Source organism: Marmota marmota, unplaced genomic scaffold (genome assembly GCF_001458135.2).
Source record: "Marmota marmota marmota unplaced genomic scaffold, marMar, whole genome shotgun sequence".
Taxonomy (NCBI): Eukaryota; Metazoa; Chordata; class Mammalia; order Rodentia; family Sciuridae; genus Marmota; species Marmota marmota.
The window spans coordinates 9,231,010-9,244,912 of record NW_025999999.1 but is presented as its reverse complement, the minus strand read 5'-3'; the positions used below and the strand labels follow the sequence as shown (position 1 = coordinate 9,244,912).

The window sequence follows — 13,903 nt, the reverse complement described above, 5'->3', positions numbered from 1 at the left end:
GAGTTGAAATACACTTACATTTCACCATTTTGTACAAATTCTATGGCAAAAAAATATTAGACAACCTTATAGTACCCTATAAACATACACAGTAGGCAAATAAGAAAAAAAATTGGCTTCCATTCTCACAAGAAGCAAATGAGCACCAACAAACCACAGTGGTTTTGTTCTCTACCAAAGGCAGGGATACCACTTCCAACTCTAACACCTGCAGTACAGGTGTAGTTCTGCACACACCTCTGTCACCTAAGGGTCCAGGTATATCCTAAACTGCTCTCACTCTCCAGAGTCACAGAACAATAGTCATGATGTTCATACTCTTTAGTAAAAGTGTGTTAGGCTATTGTCCTTATCGACTTTTTGTTTGTCTTGTTTTGTTTGGTGGTACTGGGGACTGAACTCATGAGTGTTTTACCACTGAGCTACATCCATAGCCCTTTTCATGTTTCAATTTGAGACAAGGTCCAAAATTGCCCAGATTGGCCTTGAACTTGCAATCTATCTGCCTCAGGCTTCTGAATCTCTGGGATTATAGGTGTGTACTGCGGGACCTGGCCCTTGCCAACCCTATTAAAGGGCCTTTGCTTTTTTATTTCTTCAAACTGTAACCATACCTCTGAGCTTACAGTACTGATGCATTTCCATTTGAGCGAGCATGTGTGTTTCTTTCTATTGTCAGGTGATTCCTCAGCCTGCTTTCATGATAAAGCCCGATGCACTGTGGACAGAAGAGGAAAGGAAACAATTCAAAGAATATGAGAAAAAAGTCAAGGAGTTAAATGAAGAAAGAGATAAGTATAGAAAGGTCAGAAGATCCAAAAATCAACATAATCTACCATATCCAGGGTTTTGTTTCAATATTTTTTCTTTTTTCTTTTCTTTTTTTCATATCAATTAGACAACTTTTACTAAATGAGAAAACTACATTTAAAATGTACTTTAAAACAAAATGGAATTAGGAAAAAAAGACATATGCATTTTAAAGAACTTTTGCACTGTGCTGAAAATCAAATATTTCTTGCAGTAATACAATGCGCCAATCCATAAAATGTAAGTTAACAGAATTCTCAATTTAACATTTTCAAAGACAATATTAAGGTCAAGAATTTCACGTCTATGGTAGCACATATAGAAGGGTATTATAAATATGATGTCCATCCCTGTGAAGCTTACAAATTTGACAATGCTCAATAAAAGATTTTAGAATCACATCCAATGAATCACAAACCTGTCCTATAAGTTCTCCTTCTAAAATCTTTATGTTGACTTTTCTACTCCTTGCCATTGTTAATTCTAACCCTTAAAACAAAACAAAACAAAACAAAAACAAGAAAAGAAATGCTGCAATAAACTCTTGATCATGTACAGAAATTATTGCTACTATAGTTCACTACAAAGCATATCTATACAATATCATATGACCTTTGATTATGAAAAACCAGAATTAAATCTTTAGTGACACAGCCTTACAATCGTATACAACATTCACATGGCAATATTAGACAGTGAAGCACCCAATACCCATAGTTGACAATATGTCCCACTGACCAGCATCCATTTTAAATACATCCTTCGTACAGAGGGAGGAAAATAGTGTCAGCTTTCCAAGGCTTGTCAAAAAAAGGATTCTCATGTTCTGTGGATCTAAAAACAAACAAACAAACAACAACAAAAACCCCAAAAACAAAACTGATGCAGGTGAGGGTGTTATCAGGAAGTAGGCATGCCAAAAGGTGTTTCGTGCGAATTAAAACCTAAAGCCAAGGTACCACATAATCACATTACCAACTAGTTGGGTGATATACTATATGAGCCTTATCTTAAAATTAAATGAAATGCTACTGCACAATAGAGCATCAATAAGTTAAAAATTAGAGTGCACAAATCCAAATCAGTGGCAATTTCTGTAAAAAGCAAAATATTCACTATCAGCTGTATGTATGCCCAAACTGTTTGATTAAAAATTATTGGATTGAATAGTTTGCATATTTTTAAAACTATCAATCTCTAAAATTCCTTTTACTGTAATGAGGCATGTTTTCTTAGTAAGAGCAAATAGATAAGTAAAGGAAAATAATAGTTGGTGAATGTCTTTAAAGCTCTTCCCATGTTTCACTTTTAAAAATGTTTCAGAAAAAAAATTAAAAATAGTTTCCATTATTCTAGCAAAAACAAACAAACAAAACAAGCCCAAAATAATTAAACAACCAAGCAACACTAAAACCACATTACACAGATGGATCATCATGCTTTCATCTGATTTAACTATCACATCTAGTTTAACTGGGATGCTTTTCAACTTTAAAAATTGTGGTACATGAAGTTGTAACTTTAATGGATAATTTTGAATTTGGATTTAACTTCTTTTGTTGAATATTATAACAGAGTATACTTATTACAATACAGTGTAGCACATCTTTCTATTAGAAAAAAATTTAAGATCCTTTACCCGTCTCCTTAAGTTAAAGGTGTGACATCATAAAGGGTGTCAAATGGCTGGATGGTTTTACAGTGCACACTTATATATTATGAAGTATGTCCTTAACAAATCTGATGGTTTCTTTATAGAATTCCTTTCTTCACCTTTTCTTCGGAGGATTAGCTGTTCGAGGTGGAGTGACAGGACGTCCAGAGTTCAGTCCACCATACTGGTACTTAGCTTTCTTTTCAGATGGTTTCAATATCTGAAATGAACACATCAAAGTTTCATCCACACTCATCATTCCACCAGCATTGTCAAACTCGCCACAGTAATTTGGGGCTGAAAATAGGGTCACCAATTGTCGTTTAGCAAAAAATTCATATCCATCTTCCACCACCTGATGAGCTCGACAAATCAAGTCTAAATCATGACGATTCAGAAATTTACTGACTACATCAGCTCCAAAAGTAAAGGAAACACCACGATCATTTTCTCCCCAGCCTTGCACATCCTTATCTGGGTCAGACCACAGCAAATCACAGAGTAAACCTGTATCAGGGACATCAGTGGGTCTCATAATTCTCCGAATCTGCTCCATAGATTGCAAGTCTGGTGATAGTCCTCCATGACAACAGAAGATCTTCTCATCCACAATGGCAGCTATAGGCAGACAGTTAAAACAATCAGTGAAGGTCTTCCACAATTTAATATTAAACCTTCGTTTGCATTCATCATAGAATCCATAAATGCGATTGATGCTAGCACATTCATGATTTCCTCTTAAGAGAAAGAAGTTCTCTGGATATTTGATTTTATAAGCCAATAGCAAACAAATGGTTTCCAAAGACTGCTTTCCTCTGTCCACATAATCTCCTAAGAAAAGATAGTTGGCTTCTGGTGGGAAACCTCCATATTCAAATAATCTCAGTAAATCTGTATACTGTCCATGAATATCTCCACAAATTTTCAGTGGTGCCTCCAATTCCAAAAGAATAGGCTGGCTGAGGAAGATTTCACGAGACTTGATACACAAGCCCCGGACTTCTGCTTCAGTCATCTGCACAATCTTTCCTGGACGACATCCTCGTACCTCCAGCAGGCGGGTGATGAGGCTGTCCACGTTCAGCTCTCCGTCCGCCATCTTGTCGGCACCAGACTCTCCTTCCCGGCAGCGGGAACAAGGGCTTCTCGGTGGCCTTGTTTCAATATTTTTTCAATTTTTTTATTTCTCAGTGTCTTTAGTGGCTTAAGAATGGCATCTCAGCTTAAATTCTCAAGAATTTAGAAGATTTTAGAGAAGTAAATTTTAAATTTAGAGAACTTCAAAGAGAACAATTTAAAACAAAAAGAATTTTGAGCAGTGGTTTTTGAAAGTTCTTATTGATTTCAACATTTCCCACATTGTTACCATTTGTTTGTTCCATTCATTCTTGTTTAACAGACACCAATTCTGGCACATGCAAGTCACTGTGAGGGATTGTTCTCTCCTGTCTGTAGCCATCTGAGTTCAGTAATGTTTCTGCTTGATTTGTTCTCACAAGGAAAGGATTTGAGAAAAGAATGGTACAGACAATGGTGTAGCACTTAGTTTACAGTTCTTATTCCAAGTTTCTGCAGTGCAGTTCTGCTACTTTTTATCTTCTTCTATCACAAAGAAACATTCCCACATTAAAACTGCTTACCATTCTAATAGAGATATAAAAGACTATGGTGTATAACCAAGTGATGATATCTATGCTTCTGTGAGGGAAGTAAAATCATAGTTCCCTCATTCAAGACAGGACTGATTTCTACCTTTTTTTGAAGCTGCATCTTATGAACAAGTTCTTTGAACCTTTTGTTAACCTGTTATATTTTTATTCACTGCAATTCTGACTTGTATTTTAACCTAAGATAGCACTTGCCTAAAACCTCAATCCATAATTCTACTCATTACCTATCTTGGTTCATCTCATACCTCCACTTCTTCCCTAACGCTGGATTATTTTTTTCAGTGATATAAAAAAATTAAATATAAAAATTATAATATAAAAAATAAAATAGTAGTCATCAGGAATACAAACAAAAATAAATCCTGGAGAAGATGTGGAGAAAAAGAAACACTTTTTCACTGTTGGGATTGTAAATTGGTACAACCACTAAGGAAATCAGTATGGAGGTTCCTCAAAAGACTAGGCATGGAACCACTGTAAAATCCATTCCTCGGTGTCTATCCTAAAGAATTACTATAGTGACATATACAGACCCGTATTTATAGCAGCACAATTCACAATACCCAAACTATGAAACAAGTCTAGGTATCCATCAATGGATGAGTGGGTAAATAAAATGTGGTATATATACACAATGGCATTTTTAGTCAACCGTAAGGAAAAATGAGAGTGCGCATGTGTTGGTTGTCCGGAAATTACCGCAGTGCCTCCCGGGAGGAGGCAGAAAGCCCAGAAGTAAACATTGCCGGACTATCGGATGGTTTTGGTGTAGGCTGCGGCCTGACCAGACGAGGTCATTATCTCAGCCGCAGCAGTGGACACGGTTAATGCAGCACCCCTATCGGGATACAAAGAAATGAATTTGGAGGAACCAAAGAAGATGACTCGAGAGGACTAGAGAAAGAAGAAGGAGCTAGAAGAAAAGTGAAAACTGGGTAATGCTCCAGCAGAAGTTGATGAAGAGGGAAAAGACATCAATCCTCATATTCCTCAGTATATTTCTTCAGTGCCATATGATACATTGATCCATCAAGAAGACCTATTTTAAATCATCAGAGACCACAACCAGAGAAACAAAAGTAATTCAGCTCATCTGGGGAATGGCACAAGAGGGGAGTAAAAGAGAATTCCATAACTACTAAGTACCGCAAAGGAGCATGTGAAAATTGTGGGGCCATGATATACAAAAAGAAAGACTGCTTTGAGAAACCTAGGCGAGTTGGAGCCAATTTTACAGGTTCTAATATAGCTCCAGATGAACATGTCCAGCCTCAACTGATGTTTGACTATGATGAAAAAAGAGATCGGTGGAATGGCTATAATCCAGAAGAACACATGAAAATTGTGGAAGAATATGCCAAAAGTTGATCTGGACAAACAAACTTTGAAAGCCCGGAAACTGTAAGAATTAGCCTCAGGAAAACTAGTGGAACAAGCTAATTCTCCAAAACACAGTGGGGAGAAGAGGAACCAAATTCCCAAAGGAGAAAGATCACAATAGTGAAGATGAGGATGAAGCAAATATGCAGATGATATTGACATGTCAGGACAGAATTTTGACTCTAAGAGACGAATTACTGCCCGAAATCTCAGGATTCGAGAAGATATTGCAAAATACTTGAGATAAGATCCAAATTCTGCCTACTATGATCCAAAAACTAGAGCAATGAGAGAATCCTTATGCTAATGCAGGAAAGAATCCAGATGAAGTGAGTTTTGCAGGAGATAACTTCGTTAGATACACAGGAGATACCATCTCAATGGCTCAGACACAGTTGTTTGCTTGGGAAGCCTATGACAAAGGATCTGAAGTGCATCTACAGGCAGATCCTACAAAACTAGAGCTATTGTATAAGTCCTTCAAAGTCAAAAAAGAAGACTTTCAAAGAACAGCAGAAAGAAAACATTCTAGAAAAGTATGGTGGGGGCTGGGAATGTGGCTCAAGCGGTAGTGCGCTCGCCTGGCATGCCTGTGGCCCGGGTTTGATCCTCAGCACAAAGAAAGATGTTGTGTCCACCGAAAACTAAAAAATAAATATTAAAATTCTCTCTCTCTCTCTCTCTCTCTCTCTTAAAAAAAAAAAAAAAAAAAGTATGGTGGCCAAGAACACTTGGGATGCTCCTCCAGCTGAATTACTTTTAGCCCAGACTGAAGACTATGTAAAATACTCAAGACATGGTACAGACATCAAAGGACAAGTGCGAGCTGCTGCCTGCTCCAAATAGGAGCAGGATGTAAAGATTCACAACCATACACTTCACAACCATACACTATCTCGGGATCTTACTGGAAGGATGGCTGATGGGGATACAAATGCTGTCACTCTTTTTTCAAGTATTCCTATTATACTGGAGAAGCTGGGAAGGATATTGTTAATTCAGATGAATGTATTATAAATGATGTAAGTGGAGAAGAATCTGTGAAAAAAACTCAAACCCTCATGGAAATGCATCAAGAAAAACTAAAAGAAGAGAAAAAGAAAAAGAAGAAACACCGAAAGAGCAGCTCAGATAGTGATGATGAAGAAACATGAAAAATTGAAAAAGGCACTGAATGCAGGGGAGGCACGCCTTCTTCATGTCAAGGAGATCATGCAGGTTGATGAGGGGAAACGGCCTTACAATAGCATATATGAAACTTGGGAACCCACCGAAGAGGAAATGGAGACCTACAGAATGAAACAGCAGAGGCCAGATGACTCCATGGCCTCTTTCCTTGGACAATAACTAGTCATAGAAATTCATCCAGGATGGATTCAGCTGACATGGTCTTTTCAACTTCTTGCTCATGATTGTAGACTGGAAAAATGCTTGTCTTCTCTTCTTTGCTATTTGACTTTAATAAAGCTTTCAGAAGTCCCAAAGTAAATTCCTTCTTTTCCACATTGAAGAAGTGAAGAACTCAAATAGAAGGTACATTAAGTGTGGAGTAAGATTGGAAATAGTCTAATTTTTATATTAGTTATATGGAAAAACCTTAACTCTCTACTTACCAAGAATGTTTTGTACTCAACAGTTGAGTACAAAACAGTTAAATATTTCCTCAATTTTTCTGGCCTTCTGTCTAGTATTAGCACACATTTTGAAAGTAGATTACTCTTCTCAAATCTAGGGCTTCATTTTTTTTAATAACTAGCAATTACAGTTGTAATTTAACTCTATAATTGCAGTTATTTTGTAATCATTTGTTTTTACCTTATCAGGTTTTCCTGGTCTGAAAGGAAAAAATTATTTTTACCTTGGTCTTTGGGTCACTATATTTTTCTCTTCCTTGAGTCAATACTAATAGTACTTTTACTACTATAGGAAAAATAGTAGTAAAAACATAGAAATTCTTTCATTTATCATAGTAGATATGGTTTGTAATATTTTGTTATTTTATTATGCCTTAATGTAATGATCATGATATTTTTTTTGTTGTTGATGACATGATTCTCTATTTATTTATTTTTTTATTGGTTGTTCAAAACATTACAAAGCTCTTGACATATCATATTTCATACATTTGTTTCAAGTGGGTTTTGAACTCCCAATTTTACCCCAAATACAGATTGCAGAATCACATCGGTTATGATATTAAGTTAGATTTTAAGAGAGTGTAGAATATCTGGGAGATACCTAATCTTCATAGCTAGCAGGTGTCGCTTTGTAAAATTTGCAGGGAGCAAAACCTGAAGTTGAAGGTTTCTTCAGAGAATTGTAAGATAGCTTGTATGGATCTTAGTAACTGAGATCACCATGATCCCCAGGACACTTTGTGAAAATAATGCTGACAGAGTAGAATCAATGAAAACAGACTAAAATCACCGACATGAATGCATCTACTTAACACCTTTCTAAACTACCAAAAAAAAGTGTGTAGTATACTGTGTTAAGTCAGAATCTCAGAAATAGTAGTTCTAGAAGAACAGCTGAGTCAAATTGGCAAATGAATATACATGGTGTCTGGATTCCAACTCATTGAAATGAAAATAGCAAGGCAGATCTTATTCTTAAGATGGTCAAAATTTTGTTTTCCTATTCCTACATTTAATAGGGTGGTTCAACGTCAAGTCTGACATTGGTGTCTGTCTTATATTTTTTTGTTATTAAAGATATGTAATTAAGAATAAAAAAAGAAAAATGAAATTATGTCATTTGCAGGAAAACAGATGACACTTGAAACCATTATGTTAAGTAAAATAAGCCAAACTCAGAAGTTCAAGGGTTGTATGTTTTCTTTCATACGTGGAAGCTAGAGAGAAAAAAAGGAAATGAAATGTGGCAGAACGGGGATCTCATGAAAAAAAAAAAAAAGAGATCAATAGAGGAAAGGGACCAGGGGTTAGGTGGTAGAGAGGAAGGGAGAATGTGCAGGGGAGTGCATATTTACCAAATTATATTGTTCTATTTTGTGCATATTCAAATATTCAACAAATTCCAACATTATGTACAACTATAATGCACAATAAAATAATGTGGAAAAATATATAAAATTTTCATGAAAAGGAATTCAAAGCTTGGGGGAAAAATAAAAGCAAGAAAATTTTTTTTAGGGCCAAATTATATATCTGGAAATTACTATCCTATAAAGGGAGTCAGAGTTTTCTGAAAAAATTTACTGCAGTTTGTTTTACCAGGCCTACTTTTGGCTGTATCATTAGCTATCATTAGTGATTTTTATCCCTCCTCTGCAAAGTAATCATTTTAAAGCAAAAACCCCAGACACCCAGTATCCAAGTGGAGAATCTCTGGTTGAAGGGACTGAGGTCTCAGAACACCTCACAAGCTCTGCCTTCCTCCTGCCCCTCCCTAGGGGCAAAATGCAACATCCCATCCTGGGAGCACTCGATATTCCTAAACTCTAACTTCACTATGGCCTTCTTTTCAGTCATTAGAAACAGAATTGAAGAAACTTCAAAACTCAATTCAAGAAAGCACACAGAGCTTTGATGAACTTTTGAAAAAACTCTTTGAAAGGAGAGTGAAGGCCGAGATGGTTGTCAACCAGGTAAACAGAAGCTTTGCTTCTGTGACTTGTTCTTTTAAGGAACCTCCAGGGACCTGGCTGATGTTAGGATAATGACCAACACCCTTTACTGGTACCAAGGTCCTGCAAGCCTGAGTCCCTGGGTCCCTCTTCAGCCTCCTGTTGTTGCATGTCCTCCCTTTCACTTGGCAGACTTCCTCTTTGGGTGCCCTGAGAAGTAGCTGCCTTGCAGGGAGGAAGGAGGCTTCTGGGAGGTGCAGGGAAATGGGAAATGACAGCTAAACTGATGACATGTTCTAAAATTGATTGTGACAATGGTAACACAACCCTAAATATTCTGAAGACCACCCACTGACTCGTATACTATAAATGGTGAATTGTATGGTATGTGAATTATATACTTCAGTAAAGCTGTCATTTTGAAAAAACAGCTACACCTAGGTTACAACTAGTTAGAACACCTAGTTGTACAAGATAAAAAGGGTACTATCAGACTACTAGATAATATCCAAAGGATTCAAGAGCCACCCACATACATCTCCTTTAAATGAGAACATTTAAGACTCAAAGATGATATAATTGCAATTAAATGAAACCCATTAAATTTGTTTAAATTCACAAATTTGTGATTTTTTTTTAAACAGAAAGTGCCAATTGGTTATCTTCAGAGGATGATAACCAATTCTTATATAAAACTAATAAAGGAAATCATAAAGTATCTATTTGGCCTTTTGTATATGAACTGTGCCCTCAGGTAACCAAACCAGTACATAAGTAGGAGCACTCTCTATGAAAGTATTTCAATTAATAAGTGAAAACGGAAAGTAAAAACAGACTATTACCATTTTTCAACTCTTGTTGAATCTATGGACCTAGGCATTGAGCAACTACAGCTGTGATCATTATAGAATGATGACCAGATACTGTGTCTCCTAATCACAGACCATAGTATCACCTATGGTCTTCCAAAAGGACCAAAGCTGGTTCTCATCAGGCCTCTGGATCCAGCTGGCAATTTTCAGGAAATACAAAGGCTGAAGAACCAGGAGTATGTACTGGGTAAAACGCAGGTGAGGTGGAATGACAAGCTCCCAGTTACTACAGATGAATTGTGAGGAAAGAAAGGGAAAGAGGGGACATGAAGATTATAAGAGATTTAGAAGACATGACAAAAAAAATTTTTAATGGACAAGTTATACTGTAGTGTCTAGATAAACACACTTAAGCTTCAGAGAGGTTGTTACTATGAAAGTCAAAGCACTGGTTAGTAGTGGAGTTGAGATTTTGATGGGAACACCTGTAAGGAGCTTCTAGGGTGGCAAAATTCTATTTCTTGAATTGAGTGCTTATGACATAGATGTTGGCCCTTATAATAATTCATTAAACTATGAGTTCACATTGTGTATTTTTCTGTATGTTTTACCTTATAATGAAATGATGAAAGAAAAATAACCAGTTACTGTTAAGTCTCTATTCTTTAAGAGTTTTCTTATGTATATGTCATGAACTTGTTTGAGTAAAGTCTATGACCATCAGTAGTCTTTTCTCAGGAGTATCAATCATAACCCCCCACACACAACACACCTTTTAAAATATTTTTACAGGAGGAATTGAAAATAAATAACCTCGTGTTTTCTCTACTGTTGGAAGAGGAATTAACCTCCAGAGAAATATTCCTGAACAACTACCTTGTAAGGAAGCAGCAGGAGAAAGTAAGTACAGAGCCTGATCCCCGAGTGCCAGGCTTTCCTGACAGCCCTGCTCCTTGTTTAGCAAGAGCTCCCAGACCTCCTTAACCTGGAGCAGTCCTTGACCCCTGTCTAAGACTTTGCTCCAGGGCCAGGTGAAAATTACCCATTCAAATTTGTTAATAGTTATGTGATCTAGCCTCTGGAATCATTTAGTCAAAAGAACCATGTAGGCTTCATATGAAGTGGTTTGTAAAATGAGGTTCATGGTTGAAAGCACAACTTTAAGCCATTGACTATGGGACCTAGAACATTTTAAGCTGCTTGCAAGCCATTCTTCAGGAAGCATTGTTCTCCCTGGACCACTGGATGCTCTTTTTTGTTTTCAATTTTGTTTATTTATTTATTTGCTGTACTAGGAATTGAACCCAGGGCTTCATACTAGGCAAGGGCTCTACCACCATATTATATCCCCAACCATTAAATTTTTTTAAAAAAATTTTGAGTCACAGCCTTACTAAGTTGCCCAGGCTGGCCTTGGCACTCTTAAAATTCACTAAGCATGGAAGAGTATTGGGTTAGCTCATATTCTGAAAACCATCTAAACACAACCATAAATAGGATACAAAATGTTTATTACACAGTAAGTTTTGACAGATGTTAGTATTAACGCAAATTTGCGAATGTGTGACTTATTGTATCATAAATGAAATATGTAGTTTTTTCTAAGAGTCTATTAAACAGCAAATTTCTATATATATATCCCTCCTCAGAACAACCCTGCATGATACTAGGTTTCTTTCACAAATGAGAAAGACTGTCTCTGTGAGGCTGGTAGCATGCCTCAGACATCCAGTGGTAAGTTATAGAGCAGGAACTGAACTGTGGAAATAGATGAAGGCCACCCAAATGAGAATAAGCAGAGGCTATTTATTCTGAGCTTGGCATAGCAGAATGGTTGCCATCACAAGGACCACCCACACTCCCATGGGCATTGCTTTGCCAAGTCTGGAAGGCAGGCAGGGGAGCAGGAAAGACATAGGATGGAAGCAGGGAAGACACAAGCACACCTGGCTGGATGTTGTTGGCACAGGCAAACCAATTAGAAGCCACCTGGTTTGGGGGAACATATTTGGCCCTCTCTAGACGATCCTGAGTTGGAAGTAGGTACCAAAATTAAACAGCTGGCAATTACTGACCAAGTCCTGACAGTTTGGGGCAATCACTGCAAAGGTTTTGGTTTAGTTTGCCAGGTGTTTGCTGCAGTGGATCAGAGTTCTGTTTCTACATATGGCTGGCCATTGTCCATATTTACATTCAGTCTCAGAACCCAGGTCCACGGAACTCTCAAGCCTGCGCACTTTCCTCATCCACACACTCTGTCACTGATGCTTATGCACTTACACAGTGCTGACTGTCCTTAGGAACAGGTGACTGGAGGTTTGTTCAAGTCTCCAAATGGTTTACTTCCTTCTATAAAAGTTTTCTGTAACAGATACTACACGGCACCTTTACTTTGTGTACTAGAAAATTCTTGATTCATCTTTGAATCTCCTGTATTTTTATACTGAAGTCTCCAGTTCCAATTAACTACTCCTGCTGTTATTCTAGAACCAGACTTCAGAAGCCATCCGGAAATCTAGAGAAGAATTGGATGCATTTAAGGAGCACTATGACAACTTAATGGCAGAAGACAAGGTGAGAATCATTGTCTCACCAACTGATAATGCAGTTGAGTTGTTGCTCTTGGGATTAGAGGAAAGCTGAATGACATATAACTCTTATAGATTTCTCTCCAACTATAATTACCATTTATGAATGAACTTCATTTTGTGCCATTGAACACTTCTGAAAATCTGTAAAAAGAATTTTTGTAAACTTCTCTCATCTAAGATTTCTTTTATGCAAAAAACAGGGAGATCATTGAACTTCCAGGGCTTTTCAAACTTAAGAGTGCAGTCTCCATTAGTTGGTTATGAAATCAGTTTAGTAGGTCTGACCAGCAGCTTTCTAATGCAAAAGAATGGGATAGGATAGCACAAAAAAGCAGAATGGAATGGAAGGAGATGGAATAGAAAAAAATAGAGAAACTTGCATGTTTTGTCAATAAATACTATTTTGGAAAACTTATGAATGATTTCTAAGACCTCTCATATGAAATAACACTTTTAATACACTGAGGTGCTTCCTATTCAAAAAAAGATCTTTGGGAAATACTTGCACTGTGAATCATCTTCAATTTTATAAAAAAAAGTTTTTGTGGATTTTTAACATCAAAGTGCTACAACCTGTATTTTAAAGAATATTGTCAACAAAAAAAGTTTTCTAAATAAAGTTACATTCTTGCAATGATGTGTTTATCCTTAGGTTCTGGATCGAAGCTTTAAAAAGGAATTTTCTGAAATTCCCAGTCATCAGGTGGATCTACTCTACAAACTTTTTAAACGCCGACCAAGGTTTGTTTCTCCTTTGCTATTATGTTTCTAAAAAAGAAAGAAAGGCCTTTAAATGAAGAGGAGGATTATAAGATTTTGCCTTTTTCTCTCAGAAATTGTCAGTGTAACTTTTAGGGAAAGATGTTCATCTTGATCATAATTCAGCATTTTTTGAGATTATGCCTACATCTTAAGGGAAGGAAATCAAGTATAGTATATTCCTTTTCATTATTTAAAAATAAAAATTTCTACGTAAGCAAGGTACTTACATAAGTGTCACAAGTGCATTAAGTGTCTTTCACTCATGAAAGTCTTTCCTTTTGAGTCATAGCATAAAAGTTCATAAACTGTTTTTTCCCCCAAGATGTGTTCCAACAAATACCAGCCCCTGATGGTATGAGTTGGATTTGCACCTAACAGGTTTCCAGGACTACGTAAATTGGGAAAAATACAAGATTTTTAAAAAAAAAAAAAAAAGTTAAAACAGTATTCCTTACTGCAGAACCTCTCAGAGATTATTATTGGCCTTTGGATCTCCAAGTATAAGAATAAGCAGTGTTTTTCAAACCTGCATGATCAGAAATTTCTTTTCTTCAGATTATGTGATTATGCTCTGAACAAAGTTTGGGAAAAAAATGCCGTATAAATGGTTGAAAATAGTGATTATCAAAAGAGTT

At 36.7% G+C, this 13,903-nt stretch overlaps 2 protein-coding genes and 1 pseudogene across 6 annotated transcripts in view; 2 read left to right on the top strand and 1 right to left on the bottom strand.

Annotated features, from left to right (window-relative positions):
* Positions 1–13,903, top strand: part of Cfap43 (cilia and flagella associated protein 43) — an 88,695-nt gene that overhangs the window by 66,609 nt on the left and 8,183 nt on the right. For 4 of the 5 annotated variants that reach the window (XM_015494760.2, XM_048807286.1, XM_048807284.1 and 1 more), the window contains 5 exons: positions 680–805; positions 9,005–9,124; positions 10,708–10,815; positions 12,403–12,489; positions 13,159–13,247. In XM_015494760.2, the coding sequence (XP_015350246.1) occupies positions 680–805; positions 9,005–9,124; positions 10,708–10,815; positions 12,403–12,489; positions 13,159–13,247 (530 nt within the window). The remainder of the gene's footprint in view (positions 1–679; positions 806–9,004; positions 9,125–10,707; positions 10,816–12,402; positions 12,490–13,158; positions 13,248–13,903) is intronic. The other variant, XM_048807285.1, reaches the window with a different exon arrangement.
* LOC107149865 (serine/threonine-protein phosphatase PP1-beta catalytic subunit) lies at positions 1,060–3,639 on the bottom strand. The gene has a single exon (XM_015494758.2). The coding sequence runs from the start codon at positions 3,561–3,563 to the stop codon at positions 2,580–2,582; it is 984 nt and encodes a 327-aa protein (XP_015350244.1). The 5' UTR covers positions 3,564–3,639; the 3' UTR covers positions 1,060–2,579.
* Positions 4,991–6,668, top strand: LOC107149920 (annotated as a pseudogene).